This window comes from Ranitomeya variabilis, chromosome 4 (genome assembly GCF_051348905.1).
Source record: "Ranitomeya variabilis isolate aRanVar5 chromosome 4, aRanVar5.hap1, whole genome shotgun sequence".
Lineage (NCBI taxonomy): Eukaryota > Metazoa > Chordata > Amphibia > Anura > Dendrobatidae > Ranitomeya > Ranitomeya variabilis.
This window is the reverse complement of record NC_135235.1, coordinates 684,111,207-684,126,222: the sequence shown is the minus strand read 5'-3', so window position 1 is coordinate 684,126,222 and position 15,016 is coordinate 684,111,207. Positions and strand designations below refer to the sequence as shown.

Genomic DNA, 15,016 nt, shown 5'->3' with positions numbered 1-15,016 from the left:
CTGGAAGGAGTCCCCGGATCCAAGATGGCCGTGGGACTCCTTCCGGGTCTTGAGATGACCCTGCTTGCCGGCGCCTGCTGAGAGCTGCTGAGTGCAGGCGCCGGCAAGCCTCTGCCCTTGTCTGTCAGATCGGTGATCGGTGATGCAAAAACTATTTTTTGCAATAAAAAGCGTCTTTTAGTGTGTGATGGCTGCCAACCATAAAAATCCACCCAAAAAACGCTATAAAAGTAAATCAAATCCCCCTTCATCACCCGCTTAGTTAGGGAAAAATAATAAAATTAAAAAAAAATATTTATTTCCATTTTCCCGTTAGGCTACTTTCACACTAGCGTCGGTACGGGGCCATCGTGCTGCGTCGGCCCGACATACCGACGCATACTGTGCAAGCGCCGCACAACGGGGGCAGCGGATGCTGTTTTTCCATGCATCCGCTGCCCCATTGTGAGGTGCGGGGAGGTGGGGGCGGAGTTCCAGCCGCGCATGCGCGGTCAGAAATGGTGGATCATCGGCACAAAAAAAGTTACATGTAATGTTTTTTGCTGCCGGCGGTCCGCCACAACACGATGCAACCGTCGCACGACGGTTGCGACGTGTGTCAATACGTCACTAATGTTAGTCTATGGGGAAAAACCGCATCCTGCAGATGACTTTGCAGGATGCGTTTTTTTCGCCAAAACGACGCATTGCGACGTATGCAAAAAAACGCTAGTGTGAAAGTAGCACTAGGGTTAGGACTAGGGTTAGGGCTAGGGTTAGGGCTGGGGTTAGGGCTAGGGTTAGGGTTGGGGTTAGGGTTGGGATTAGGGTTTCAGTTAGAATTGGGGAGTTTCCACTGTTTAGGCACATCAGGGGCTCTCCAAACGCGACATGGCGTCCGATCTCAATTCCAGCCAATTCTGCTTTGAAAAACTAAAACAGTGCTCCTTCCCTTCCGAGTTCTCCTGTGCGCCCAAACAGTGGTTCCCCCCAACATATGGGGTATCAGCGTTCTCAGGACAAGTTGGACAACAACTTTTGGGGTCCAATTTGTCCTGTTACCCTTGGGAAAATAAAAAAGTGGGGGCTAAAATATATTTTTCGTGGAAAAAAATATATTTTTTATTTTCGCGGCTCTGCGTTATAAACTGTAGTGAAACACTTGGGGGTTCAAAGTTCTCACAACACATCTAGATAAGTTCCATGGGGGGTCTAGTTTCCAATATGGGGTCACTTGTGGGGGGTTTCTACTGTTTAGGTACATCAGGGGCTCTACAAATGCAACATAACACCTGCAGACCAACCCATCTAAGTCTGCATTTCAAACGGCGCTCCTTCCCTTCCGAGCTCTGCTGTGCGCCCAAACAGTGGTTCCCCCCAATGTATGGGGTATCAGCGTACTCAGGACAAATTGGACAATAACTTTTGTAGTCCAATTTCTCCTGTTACCCTTGGGAAAAAAAAAATTGCGGGCTAAACATCATTTTGTGGAAAGAAAAAATGATTTTTTAATTTTCACAGCGCTACATTCTAAACTTTAGTGAAACAATTGGGGGTTAAAAGTGCTCACCACACATCTAGATAAGTTCCTTAGGGGGTCTTCTTTCCAAAATGGTGTCACTTGTGGGGGTTTCCATTGTTTAGGCACGTCAGGGGCTCTCCAAACACGACATGGGTTCCGATCTCAATTCCAGCCAATTTTGCATTGAAAAGTCAAATGGCGCTCCTTCCCTTCCGAGCTCTGCCATGCGCCCAAACAGTGGTTTATCCCCATATATGAAGTATCAGCGTACTCAGGAAAAATTGCACAACAACTTTTGGGTTCCAATTTATCCTGTTACCCTTGGGAAAATAAAAAATTTGGGGCAAAAAGATCATTTTTTGTGAAAATAAATATGAATTTTTTTTTACGGCTCTACATTATAAACTTCTGTGAAGCACTTGGAGGTTCAAAGTGCTCACCACACATCTAGATTAGTTCCTTAGAGGGTCTACTTTCCAAAATGGTGTCACTTGTGGGGGTTTCCACTGTTTAGGCACGTCAGGGGCTCTCCAATCGCGGCATGGGTTCCGATCTCAATTCCAGCAAATCTTGCATTGAAAAGTCAAATGGCGCTCCTTCCCTTCCGAGCTCTGCCATGTGCCCAATCAATGGTTTACCCCAACATGTGGGGTATCAGCATACTCAGGACAAATTGTACAATGACTTTTTTGGTCCAATTTCTCCTGTTACCCTTGGCAAAATAAAACAAATTGGATCTGAAGTAAAAATTTTGTGAAAAAAAAGTTAAATGTTCAATTTTTTTTAAACATTCCAAAAATTCCTGTGAAGCACCTGAAGGGTTAATAAACTTTTTGAATGTGGTTTTGAGTACCTTGAGGGGTGCAGTTTTTAGAATGGTGTCACTTTTGGGCATTTTCTGTCATATAGACCCCTCAAAGTCACTTCAAGTGTGAGGTGGTCCGTAAAAAAAATGGTTTTGCAAATTTTGTTGCAAAAATGAGAAATCGCTGTTCAACTTTTAACCCTTATAACTCCCTAACAAAAAAAATGATGCTTCCAAAATTGTGCTGATGTAAAGCAGACATGTGGGAAATGTTGTTTATTAACTATATTATGAGATATAACTCTCTAATTTAAGGGCATAAAAACTAAAAGTTTGAAAATTGCTAAATTTTCATAATTGTTGGGGTGGTCTGCAAGTCAGACCCGTTAGGAATATTGGATGGCTGCCAAATGAGTCGATTCTCCGGAGAAAGTGATGGACATAGACAGATGTGGTATCTGAATATTGCCATAAGCAGTTTATTTGAGACATGAAGTTATATACACTTTTGAGTAGGTGTTTACATTATGTCCACCAATCAGCTGTTTATTACATATGAAATCATCCTATTATTCATCAGGTCTAATTCCTAATAAGGACATCTCTGAGAGGGTGACTATGACATAAGGGGTAACTCAGGTTTATCCATGTCAGGGACTAAGGGTCTAAGTCTTATCTTTATTAGGCCTAACCCTCGTCAACAACTTTAATCATCGAAGGTGATCAGTGATCACGTTGTCAGCAGTCTCAGACATGTCAAGACATATGCCTAAGAATCCCATATGTGATGTAACAGCTCTGCTGGCATCACGGCATGGCCTCGCATTTCTCACACTATCTTACCCACTGCTCCAGGTCATGTTGTGGTTTCTGTTTCTTGCCAGCACCATGTTCTATGTCTCTGCTCTCCTGCATGCTTCATGGCTGTGTGTGTATAGGGGGCCGGCGCCTGAACTCTCTGGTTCTTATAGGAATCAGGTGCATCTGTCCAATCTGTTCCTGACCAATTACCAAGAGGCCTCCAGTATATAGTGCAGCTCCACCCAGTGTTCTGGGCCTGTGCAATGTGTTAGCTCAGTTAGTGTCTTGCTTCTGAGTTTGCCTGGCCTTGCTCTGAGTTACTCCCTCTCTGGAGGATTCTCTGTGTTATTTCCTTGGTCTTGTTGTCTGCCCGACAGGAGGCAGTATATCCTGGTCCCAGTGTCTTTGTCCTTGTGTCTTGTTCCATTGCCTTGTCTGCACTTAGTCTTACCTCGGTCTTCTAGTCTTTGGCTTCCTTCCCTGTTGTCTTTCTTTGTATTCTCAGTCTGCTTTCACTCCGCACTCTTGCAGCTCTGCCTGCTCTGAACCTTTGTGACTTTACCTCTGCTCCTCACTTCTGCGTTTCTGCTCCTTTCTACTCAGCTTATCTTCTGCTGTTGCAGTTATCCCTTGCTGCAGCTTCTCTCCACATTCTTTGTGGCTCTGCTCAGCTTTGCTGCAGAGACCCCTCCCGCAGCACCTCTCCGCTCCTTGCGGTTCTACCTGGCTCCGCTCCTTGCGGTTCTACCTGGCTCCGCTCCTTGCGGTTCTACCTGGCTCCGCTCCTTGCGGTTCTACCTGGCTCCGCTCCTTGCGGTTCTACCTGGCTCCGCTCCTTGCGGTTCTACCTGGCTCCGCTCCTTGCGGTTCTACCTGGCTCCGCTCCTTGCGGTTCTACCTGGCTCCGCTCTTTGCGGTTCTACCTGGCTCCGCTCCTTGCGGTTCTACCTGGCTCCGCTCTTTGCGGTTCTACCTGGCTCCGCTCTTTGCGGTTCTACCTGGCTCCGCTCTTTGCGGTTCTACCTGGCTCCGCTCTTTGCGGTTCTACCTGGCTCCGCTCTTTGCGGTTCTACCTGGCTCCGCTCTTTGCGGTTCTACCTGGCTCCGCTCTTTGCGGTTCTACCTGGCTCCGCTCTTTGCGGTTCTACCTGGCTCCGCTCCTTGCGGTTCTACCTGGCTCCGCTCTTTGCGATTCTACTTCTCCTGCACTTGGCTCCGCCGCCAGCTCTTGGCTCCGCCTCCTGCCTGTCTGCACTTGGCTCCGCCTCCAGCTCTTGGCTCCGCCTCCTGCATGTCTGCACTTGGCTCCGCCTCCAGCTCTTGGCTCCGCCTCCTGCGGTTTTGCACTTGGCTCCGCCTCCTGCTCTTGGCTCCGCCTCCTGCATTTCTGTTCTTGGCTCTAGCTCCTGTGCTTTCGCTCTGCATCCGCTCTTGCGGTCTTTATCTACTTATTCCTAGGTCCTCGTGTCTGAACAGGTTCTTACCCGTTCTACATACCTGCCTGCAGACCGGTCCCTACCGGTTCTTCCAGTGTACCAGTCTCGTCCACCAGTCCTGCCAGAGAGCCAGCCGTGCCCGCCTGCCTACCAGAGAGCCAGCCGTGCCCGCCTGCCTGACAGTGTTCCTGTTGTACCCGTCTGCCTGTCTATGTGCCAGCCGTGCCCGCTTGCTTGTCTATGTTCCGTTCCCCGGTGGGATCAGCAGCCACAACCAGACTCCACCCTGGAGTGGTACCTGGTAGCTTCCTATTGCACAAGTCTGACCTCACCATCAGAGGCTCCAGCGAACACCTAGGAAGCTACTTAGTTACGCCCCTTCCAGGGAGGTTTGGTCTGTGGTCCAGTGGGGCCACTCCCCCGCACGCCCGCGCCAACCAGTCTGGGCGCGAGCATGACAGTTTGCACAGGCCATGGCCTCCGCTGTATCCCATGTTCTACCGCTCGCAGAGCATGATGAACTTTCTCTCTGCCCGTATGAGCAACCTGATAAATTTGTTCCACCAAGGGTGGTTCAGATTGAAGAGACCTCTGACCCAATTATAGTCTCTGATGCTCTCTTCAAGCAACTTCAGGCCTATGAGGAGGAGCACTACCCAGCTGACCCACCTAGGTTCTATGGGAATCCTGAAGAATGCCAGGGGTTCCTGAAACAGTGCTTACGCTACATCCTGCAGAATGCAGCTTGTTTTCCCTCTGACTGGGTCAAGGTGGGTTACATCATGTCCTACCTGGCCGAAGATGCTCTAATATGGATAACTCCCCTCTGGGAAGCAGGGGATCCTATCGTCATGAACCTAGGGGCCTTCCTAGTGGCCTTCCGTAAAGTATTTGACAAGCCTTGTCCTGCTGCTCCTGTTAAGTCTTCCCCATCTAGATCCGAGAGGCGCTCCAGACGGGCGAAACCCGTGAAGAAATCCCCACGTCAAGCCATGACCGTCTGTGACCCTCCAGTTCCTGTACCCATTAAAGCAGCTACCCGTATGAAGCCTAAGAAGGTTGATGAGAGTGGGCTGGCAAAGCAGCAGCCTGAAATCAACCATAAGAAGGGCATACAATGTCGCTGCTGTTGTGAGGAACACCTGGATGGCCTCTGTCCAGGGGATCTCAAGCTCAAAAATCTCGGGTCAGTAGGAGAGACTGCCCTTGGTGAGAATAACTCCCTGACGCTAAAGTCTATGACTGTTTCTCTGCCTTCTGGGAGCTTTGGTGTGTCTAAGCCGCCTGTCATACGGAGTCGGTGTATGGTCTCCGTTCTACAGCTCCAGAACCCGGTGTGGGCGTTGCCTGATAATGGCCGAACCCTGCTAAAGAACAGTCTAGTCCTACAAGGACAACTACAGCTCCAAGTTGGAGCCTTATACACGAAGAAGTTTGTCTTCCACATGCTGTCTGTTATGCCCATGGGTCATTCTGAGCCAAGGACTCTACCACCCGCTCTGGTCAAGGGATCCAGTAAAGTGCTTCGTTTGAACTTACCCAGTCTTGAGAACTGTCTGGTTCCCATGCGTCAAAGACACTCAGCAGTGTCATCTTCTTCAGCTGGTCTGCTAGTCGTCGAGTCAAGGTGTGCTGACGTCACCGAAGATGGGGAGACGGTGACGATGTCTCCACACATCTCCAGCGACTATACCTGTAAACACTTAGTCGTCGAGTCAAGGTGTGCTGACGTCACCGAAGATGGGGAAACGGTGACGATGTCTCCACACATCTCCAATGACTATACCTGTAATCCGTTCCTAGGAACATCCCCGCCGCTTGGACGATTTCTTCTGGATAACGGGCAGAAGATGGTTCCTATGTTTATACCTTCAGCGTCCTTGTGGCCGGCTGGTGAAGACTTCAAAACAGAAGTTTGTTCTCCTCAACTTTTCTCTGACCCGGTGGAGCTGATGCTCTCCACACTCATCTCTAATGACTTTTCCTGTGTTCAGTACTCTAGAACATCTCTGCTACCTGAAAGTTTGTCTCTGGATATCGGGCAGAGGGTGTATCCTGTGAGTATTCATTCGGCTTCCATGTGGCCGGCTGGAGAAGATAACAAGTCGGTAGCTTCCAAGTCCCTGCTTCTTGTCTACCCTGAGGAAATGGTCCAGTCCATTGAGAAGGCTAACCCTATTGGGTACAATGAGACTTTGCTATCCGAGATTTCTGATGAAGCTAACCCTGCAGAGCACAAAGAGACTTTATTTTCTGAGATACCTGGTGACCCTCCTGCCGCCTTCTACCCTGAAGATATCATGTTGGCCTGGACTATGTGTGCTCCTATCCTTCTTCTGCAAGTTATTCTGGCAGGCTTGAAGAAGAGGGGCCGTAAAGGGGGGGTACTGTAACAGCTCTGCTGGCATCACGGCATGGCCTCGCATTTCTCACACTATCTTACCCACTGCTCCAGGTCATGTTGTGGTTTCTGTTTCTTGCCAGCACCATGTTCTATGTCTCTGCTCTCCTGCATGCTTCATGGCTGTGTGTGTATAGGGGGCCGGCGCCTGAACTCTCTGGTTCTTATAGGAATCAGGTGCATCTGTCCAATCTGTTCCTGACCAATTACCAAGAGGCCTCCAGTATATAGTGCAGCTCCACCCAGTGTTCTGGGCCTGTGCAATGTGTTAGCTCAGTTAGTGTCTTGCTTCTGAGTTTGCCTGGCCTTGCTCTGAGTTACTCCCTCTCTGGAGGATTCTCTGTGTTATTTCCTTGGTCTTGTTGTCTGCCCACCAGGAGGCAGTATATCCTGGTCTCTGTGTCTTTGTCCTTGTGTCTTGTTCCATTGCCTTGTCTGTACTTAATCTTATCTCCGTCTCCTAGTCTTTGGCTTCCTTCCCTGTTGTCTTTCTTTGTATTCTCAGTCTGCTTTCACTCCGCACTCTTGCAGCTCTGCCTGCTCTGAACCTTTGTGACTTTACCTCTGCTCCTCACTTCTGTGTTTCTGCTCCTTTCTACTCAGCTTATCTTCTGCTGTTGCAGTTATCCCTTGCTGCAGCTTCTCTCCACATTCTTTGTGGCTCTGCTCAGCTTTGCTGCAGAGACCCCTCCCGCAGCACCTCTCCGCTCCTTGCGGTTCTACCTGGCTCCGCTCCTTGCGGTTCTACCTGGCTCCGCTCCTTGCGGTTCTACCTGGCTCCGCTCCTTGCGGTTCTACCTGGCTCCGCTCCTTGCGGTTCTACCTGGCTCCGCTCCTTGCGGTTCTACCTGGCTCCGCTCCTTGCGGTTCTACCTGGCTCCGCTCTTTGCGGTTCTACCTGGCTCCGCTCTTTGCGGTTCTACCTGGCTCCGCTCTTTGCGGTTCTACCTGGCTCCGCTCTTTGCGGTTCTACCTGGCTCCGCTCTTTGCGGTTCTACCTGGCTCCGCTCTTTGCGGTTCTACCTGGCTCCGCTCTTTGCGGTTCTACCTGGCTCCGCTCTTTGCGGTTCTACCTGGCTCCGCTCTTTGCGGTTCTACCTGGCTCCGCTCTTTGCGGTTCTACCTGGCTCCGCTCTTTGCGGTTCTACCTGGCTCCGCTCTTTGCGATTCTACTTCTCCTGCACTTGGCTCCGCCGCCAGCTCTTGGCTCCGCCTCCTGCCTGTCTGCACTTGGCTCCGCCTCCAGCTCTTGGCTCCGCCTCCTGCCTGTCTGCACTTGGCTCCGCCTCCAGCTCTTGGCTCCGCCTCCTGCGGTTTTGCACTTGGCTCCGCCTCCTGCTCTTGGCTCCGCCTCCTGCATTTCTGTTCTTGGCTCTAGCTCCTGTGCTTTCGCTCTGCATCCGCTCTTGCGGTCTTTATCTACTTATTCCTAGGTCCTCGTGTCTGAACAGGTTCTTACCCGTTCTACATACCTGCCTGCAGACCGGTCCCTACCGGTTCTTCCAGTGTACCAGTCTCGTCCACCAGTCCTGCCAGAGAGCCAGCCGTGCCCGCCTGCCTACCAGAGAGCCAGCCGTGCCCGCCTGCCTGACAGTGTTCCTGTTGTACCCGTCTGCCTGTCTATGTGCCAGCCGTGCCCGCTTGCTTGTCTATGTTCCGTTCCCCGGTGGGATCAGCAGCCACAACCAGACTCCACCCTGGAGTGGTACCTGGTAGCTTCCTATTGCACAAGTCTGACCTCACCATCAGAGGCTCCAGCGAACACCTAGGAAGCTACTTAGTTACGCCCCTTCCAGGGAGGTTTGGTCTGTGGTCCAGTGGGGCCACTCCCCCGCACGCCCGCGCCAACCAGTCTGGGCGCGAGCATGACATGTGAATTATAGGCCACATTAAGGTGGTCCCTGATTTCCCTATCAGTCCCCCCTTTTGAGATTAGATATGATTCTACCCCTTACCCATAGGTGCTGTCACTGGCCTAGTGCCAATGTCGGACTTTCTTGTCAATTCTTCGGCCGAATCCCCCATGGGATGGGGAGATCATATCCTATTCTCAATCACAGAATTTCATATATTCATTAGTGTCAAATTTTATGTGTGGTATTTAACTGATGGCATCTTTATTTGTCTATGGAGTGATTTACCAGGTCTATCAGTGCTTCCCTAGTATACTTTAGAAATCTTTGTTGATTATAACAAATGCAGTGTATCCAGTCCACATTTTTCACAAAGTCAAGTCTAAGTGGGGCTATTTTATTATCAGCGTCGCTCTGGCTTGTCCGAGCCGTCTGTCTTCTCTGGGGAAGGGTCGTCAGCATCATCAGGAGCAGGATGGTCACTCTTCCGTTCCAGGATCTTGCAGTGGCTTGCATGGATCCAGGTGGGCTTCCCCTCAAGCTTCACCGATGTCGCTGTGGTGAGGAGGACTTGGAAGGGTCCGTCAAACCTCGGCTCCAAAGGCTTCCTCGTATGTCTTTTGACCACCACCCAATCTCCAGGCTGTAGAGAGTGGGTTCCCTCTCGGCTCTCTGGGTCTGGAATAGAATCAAACACTTGTTTATGCACGAATGAGAGCTTCTTTTGAAGGCTCTGGACATAGCTGGTAAGGCTGTCACACTGAAGCTGTAGTGTCTGTGGGAAGTACAGGCCTAGTCTTGGTGCTGACCCAAACAAAACCTCAAAAGGGGACACCTTTGTCTTCCTGTTAGGCGTGTACCTGATGGAGAATAGAGCTAAAGGCAAACACTCTGTCCATGGTTTCCCCAGTTCCTCACTCGCTTTCTGGATTTTTAGCTTAAGTGTACCATTTAGCCGTTCTACCTTGCCACTAGCTTGTGGTCTGTAGGGGGTGTGAAACGCCTGTGTAACCCCTAACATTTGCATGACATTTTGCATTACCTCTCCAGTGAAGTGGGTACCTCTGTCAGATTCTATGGTTTCAGGCAGTCCGAATCTACAGAAGACTTCTGACATCAATTTCTTTGCAGTGGCTCGTGCAGTAGCTTTTGGCATCGGGAAAGCTTCCGGCCACCCTGAGAAGAGGTCAACACACACAAGACAATATTCATACGTTCCTACCTTGGGAAGCTGTATGAAGTCAATCTGCAGTCGTTGAAACGGGTAGAGGGGCTTAGGTGTGTGTTTTTGTGGTACTTTCACTACACTTCCTGGATTGTGTTGTGCACATGTGAGACATGCCTGTGTAAACCTAGTAGCAACCATTGTGAAACCAGGTGCGACCCATTGCTTCTCCACCAGAGCACACATGCCGTTCTTAGACAGGTGCGTTGGACCGTGGGCCGCTTGGGCCATTGCAGGATACAGAGATCTTGGCAGACACACCCGCTGTCCCACCTTCCACAAACCTTCGCGCTCCTGAGCTCCAGCCTTCGACCAGACCTTTTTCTCTTCCCCGGTGGCTTGCCGAGTCAGAGCCTGTAAGATACTCAAGTCCAACTGGTTACACTCAGTGCTTACCATGATCAGTGGGGTGGCCGCAGGGGTCTCGTGTCGCCGTGGCTTCCTTGCAGCTTCCTTGGCTGCTCTGTCTGCTTTGTCGTTGCCTCGTGCTTCGTTGGTCGCAAGCCTGGTGTGTGCCTTTACCTTAACTATGGCAACCTCCTTTGGAAGTAGTAGTGCATCCATTAGCTGCTTGATGAGGTGCCCATGCTTAATAGGAGTACCTGTTGATGTAAGAAAGTCTCTTGCCCTCCATATGGGGCCGTAGTCATGTGCGACTCCAAAACCGTACCTGGAGTCTGTGTAAATGGTGTAACGTTTACCTTCAGCCCCTTTAAGCGCTTCAATGAGTGCCATCAGCTCCGCCTCCTGCGCCGACATATGAGGAGGGAGTGGTTCTGCTTTTACTACCTCATGCTGTGTGACCACTGCATATCCAGTGTAGAACCGGCCATCCTCACCGATGCTCCTTGAACCATCTACAAAAAGCTCAACATCTGGATTAGTGAGAGGTACATCAGAAACATGTGAAAACCCTGCAGTTTCTTGCGCCATAAGGGCTATACAGTCATGCTCATGGTATGCATCAAATAGCTCTTCTTCTGTCAAATTTTGCAAAAACAGTGGTTTTCCTTGGCCTACCTCCTTTTCCCCCCCTTTTTAATCCACTACATCAATTGGAATGAGAGTAGCTGGGTTCAAAGTCATGCATCTTTTTAAGGTGACATTGGGAGGCATTAGGAGTGCACATTGAAGTCTGAGGTGTCTGGCTACGGCAATGTGCTTAGGTTGGACCTGGCTGAGTATGCTGTGTAGATCATGTGGAGTGTAGACAGTGACTTGGTAGTCAAGCACAATCTCTGATGCCTTGTCTAGTAGAAGTGAGACTGCCGCTACTGCTCGAACACATGATGGGGCTCCTCTAGCAACAGGATCTAACCGGGCAGAGTAGTATGCAACAGGCCTGTTCTGCTGGCCATGTTTCTGGGCTAGGACCCCTGTAGCATGTCCCTGCATTTCTGTGCAGTACAAAAGAAAAAGTTTTGCATAATCTGGGGTGCCTAGGGCTGGAGCAGAGACAATTGCTAGTTTGAGTGAGTAGAAACTGTCTAAGGCTTCCTGACTGAGGAGAAAAGGCTGTGTGGGCAGACAATCATAGAGTGGCTGCATGAGAATGGATGCAGAGCGAATCCAAGGCCTACAATATGATGCCAGACCCAAAAAGGTGCGGAGATGTTGGACGCCTGTGGGAGGCGTTAGCAGTTGGATTGCCTTTTTCCTGTCCTCAGTTAGGTGGCGTGCTCCCTGTGATATGCAATGTCCCAGAAATACAACCTTTAACTGACAAAACTGTAATTTTTCTCTCGAAGCTTTACACCCTTTGGAAGCAAGGTGCAGGAGCAATGAGATTGTAGCTTCACAGCATACATCTCTGTTTGGGGCACAAAGGAGAAGGTCATCCACATACTGGAGTAAGACTACCTCAGCATGTGGAATGATCCAATCCTGCAAAACAAGTTGCAAAGCAGCCGTATACAAGGTTGGAGAGTTGTGAGCCCCCTGCGGTAGCACCATCCAAGTATACTGCTGGCCCCTGAAGGTGAAAGCAAAAAGATATTGACAGTCCTGGTGTAAAGGCACAGAAAAGTAAGCATTTGCAAGGTCAATGCATGTGAAACAAGCTGAAGTTGTCGGGATTTGTGACATGATGGTGTGCGGATTCGGTACCACTGGTGTGCGTAATTCAGTGACTGCGTTTATGGCTCTAAGGTCATGGACCATTCTGTAGGTGACCGGCTCCCCTATCCTACCCTTTTTCTTTACTGGAAATAAGGGAGTGTTCGCTACAGACTTTGTAGGTTTTATGGCCCCAGAAGCAATTAGATCTGTGATATTCTTCCCTATTGCTTCTTCCTGAGCAGAACTTAGAGGGTACTGCCTAACTTGCGGAGGCTGCGCCCCTGGCTTCAAGTTAATCATTACCGGAGGAACAGGCATATGTCCGATATCAGTCTTGGACTTTGCCCACAGCACGTCTGGGACCTGTGCCAGTGACTCGCTCGTTTCAGGAGGGGAGAGGGAGTCTGTCACATGCAGGCACGCTAGCACTGTACACAGTGCGGATTCCGGGATCCCAGCTGTCAACTTAACAGTACCGTCAGGTTCGTACATGATGTGTGCTTGTATTGCCTGTAGTACGTCAGAACCTAGCAGATTGACAGGTGACTTGTCACTGATCAGTAGTCTGGCAAGGCAAGTGTGGTCAACTAAACGGAGGGGCAGTGGTTTAGTCAGTTTGCATTCTTGGATCAGTCCCTCAAAGCCTTGAGTGTAGAGGGTGTCATCTGATATGTCTGATGATGTGACATGTTCCTGGCAGATCACTGTTTTGGCTGCCCCCGTATCCACCAGGAATGGGATTTTTCTACCATTTGGGAGATGTACTGGGACTACCCCTTGTGGGCTTGTCTGTGTGCGTGCCCTAAGGGGGTAGATGGCTACGGGGTTGCCTGTTTCCTATTGTGGGTTCTGGGCTGGGGCGTCCGTCTTGGGCTGAGTCTCTTTCCTAGGTGCCCTACAATGACGGCTAATGTGCCCCCTCTTCCCACAGTTGTAGCACTTAATTTGTCGTCGGTCCCTTCTGTTAGAAGTTGTCCCATCCCCTTGAACGTTATTGGAAGCATAATGTATCTGTACTGGCTTTGCCTTCTGATCCAATTCAACCCCTTTTGCCACCCGCACCAACTCCTCTATCTGGCATATTCTCCAGTCGGGCTTAGCTGCCTGGACCTTCTGCCTGAGCTGTGGCTTAAGCCCTGCTATGAATGCCCCATGGAAAAGTCTCCTACCTGCCTCCCCCATATTTTCATAGCCCAAATCTGCGTGTCTCAGTTTCAAGTTCCCCCAGAAGTGTTCCACTGTGTCATTAGGACCTTGTACTATGTCTAGCAGAGAAATTGTGGATTCCCCCACCCGTGCCTGACACCATGCATGTAGTCCCTGTAGGAAGTGTAATCCTGAGTCTACAGTCCTGACATACTGTGATCCCAAGAGTCTTTCTGAAGTGTATCCTCTCCCTGCCCTGTTTATTGCATCCAGAACTGACTGCATTCTAGCGTCCCCAATTTTCCCTCTTAGGATGGACTCTAAATCTACCCAAGTACATGTGTAGGTATTATTCAGTCCTACCATCCATCTGTAGAAGGCCATGGGTAAGTCATATGGGTCTGGTGCTTCCTTGACCAATGTCATGTGGTCTTTCGGGCCCCATGGTTTGTAATGGGAGGCAGTTGTCATCATGGGTGCAGTTGGTCGTATGGGGGTGGATGTTGCTGCAGCAGTACCAGTTTCATCCAGGGTGTGGAGAATTGGAGGTTGGCCTAATGCCGATGGTTGATCGTCTTCATAATCTACTGATGTGCCTACATTTCCTTCTGTTTTTATTGTGACATTGCGCCCAGAGTCCGGTACTGCAGTGTGGGTGTGTAGGACAGGATACAGTCCTGGCACCCCGTAGGGTCTTGGTCTCCCGCAGGCAGAACATTGTTCACGCCAGTCGGGGTTTTGCTGTCCACACACACAAACCCACCCTTCCGGACCTGGCAGAGCAGGAGCCGTAAGATGAGGTTGATATGGCGGAGGCGTTTTTGTTTTCTGTCTGTATCTCATTCCTTGCGGTGTTTCTATCTTCACCCAACTTCCTTCTCTCTTCAACTCGTTTGCTACATCTGTCCACTCCCTTGCCTGTACTAACAACTTGTTATCTGTAAGCCACCCTTGACTCTGTTTCAAAGCTGCGTTCCAAAGGAAGGAATCTAACGGGTCATTCTTCATGCCCAAACCTTTCAACAACTTTCTAGAGTCTTTCACAGCAGCTTTGCCTTTCCTCTTCTTTACTATCTCATAGGCGCTGCACCCCTCCCTGTGCTCTTTGCTGTCTATGTTCCCCATTTCTGCCTGCTCTTTCCCTGCGTTCTCTGGTCTTCCTGACTGATACTGATATCTCACTGTTCTAATGTGTAGCCTCTTTTTGTGCCCACTCCTCACGGCCTTTTTCTCTATGGTGCTAGCACCCTATCTACACTTTCTAACCTATCCCGTTGCTCACAGGTAAGGTGTGTAGAAACGCAATTCCCCCTTCACCGCTCCTTTCGTAACCTACGCTAAAAGACTCAGCCAATAGGTTTGTGGGGATTAAACGATTAGTGTTTTGGCCCGATGTGACCGCCGCAGCGTCACTCACTAATCCTCCTCAGGCCTTCTAAGGGCACTCCCTTCAGACTTATTATGGCATACACAGAAACCCTATATACTAACCAGAGAACAAAACTAGCTAATAGCAGGCAGATGACTGCAACTAAAATTCTCTCTCTACCTACCAGCACCATCTAGGGAGGGGCAGCTTGTGCGTGCAAGGACAGATGGACACAAACGGACATACAGACGTGATCTCTGACCCAGGATGCTCCAAAGAGTCACCGGAGGGAACTGCAGAGACCCTGACCCGATTCAACCGGCTTTTACACCGTATCTCTATCACTCCCTCCCGAGAGGACGTGTCCCCACGGGCAAATTCACACACTCAGTCAATCTTCAGTCATAGCCTAGACATCTAA

General features: G+C 50.0%; 2 protein-coding genes across 2 annotated transcripts in view; one reads left to right on the top strand and one right to left on the bottom strand.

Annotated features, from left to right (window-relative positions):
* Positions 1 to 8,827: 8,827 nt before the first annotated feature.
* On the bottom strand, positions 8,828 to 13,576 carry LOC143767618 (uncharacterized). The gene is made up of 2 exons (XM_077256055.1): positions 9,840 to 13,576; positions 8,828 to 9,475 (listed from the first exon to the last, which is right to left on the bottom strand). The coding sequence occupies exons 1-2, from the start codon at positions 10,953 to 10,955 to the stop codon at positions 9,341 to 9,343; spliced, it is 1,251 nt and encodes a 416-aa protein (XP_077112170.1). The 5' UTR covers positions 10,956 to 13,576; the 3' UTR covers positions 8,828 to 9,340.
* The window catches only part of LOC143767604 (uncharacterized), a 94,740-nt gene continuing 92,188 nt past the window's right edge, over positions 12,465 to 15,016 (top strand). The window contains exon 1 of the mRNA XM_077256032.1: positions 12,465 to 12,562. The gene's annotated coding sequence lies outside the window, so the exon portion shown is untranslated. The remainder of the gene's footprint in view (positions 12,563 to 15,016) is intronic.

Excerpts from the sequence above, each read along its gene's own strand:
- LOC143767618 (XM_077256055.1), bottom strand. The coding sequence starts at position 10,955 with ATGGCGCAAGAAACTGCAGGGTTTTCACATGTTTCTGATGTACCTCTC. Across the intron at positions 9,476-9,839 it reads GTACCCACTTCACTGGAGAG|ACCCAGAGAGCCGAGAGGGA; the intron begins GTAATGCAAAAT and ends ATTCTATTCCAG.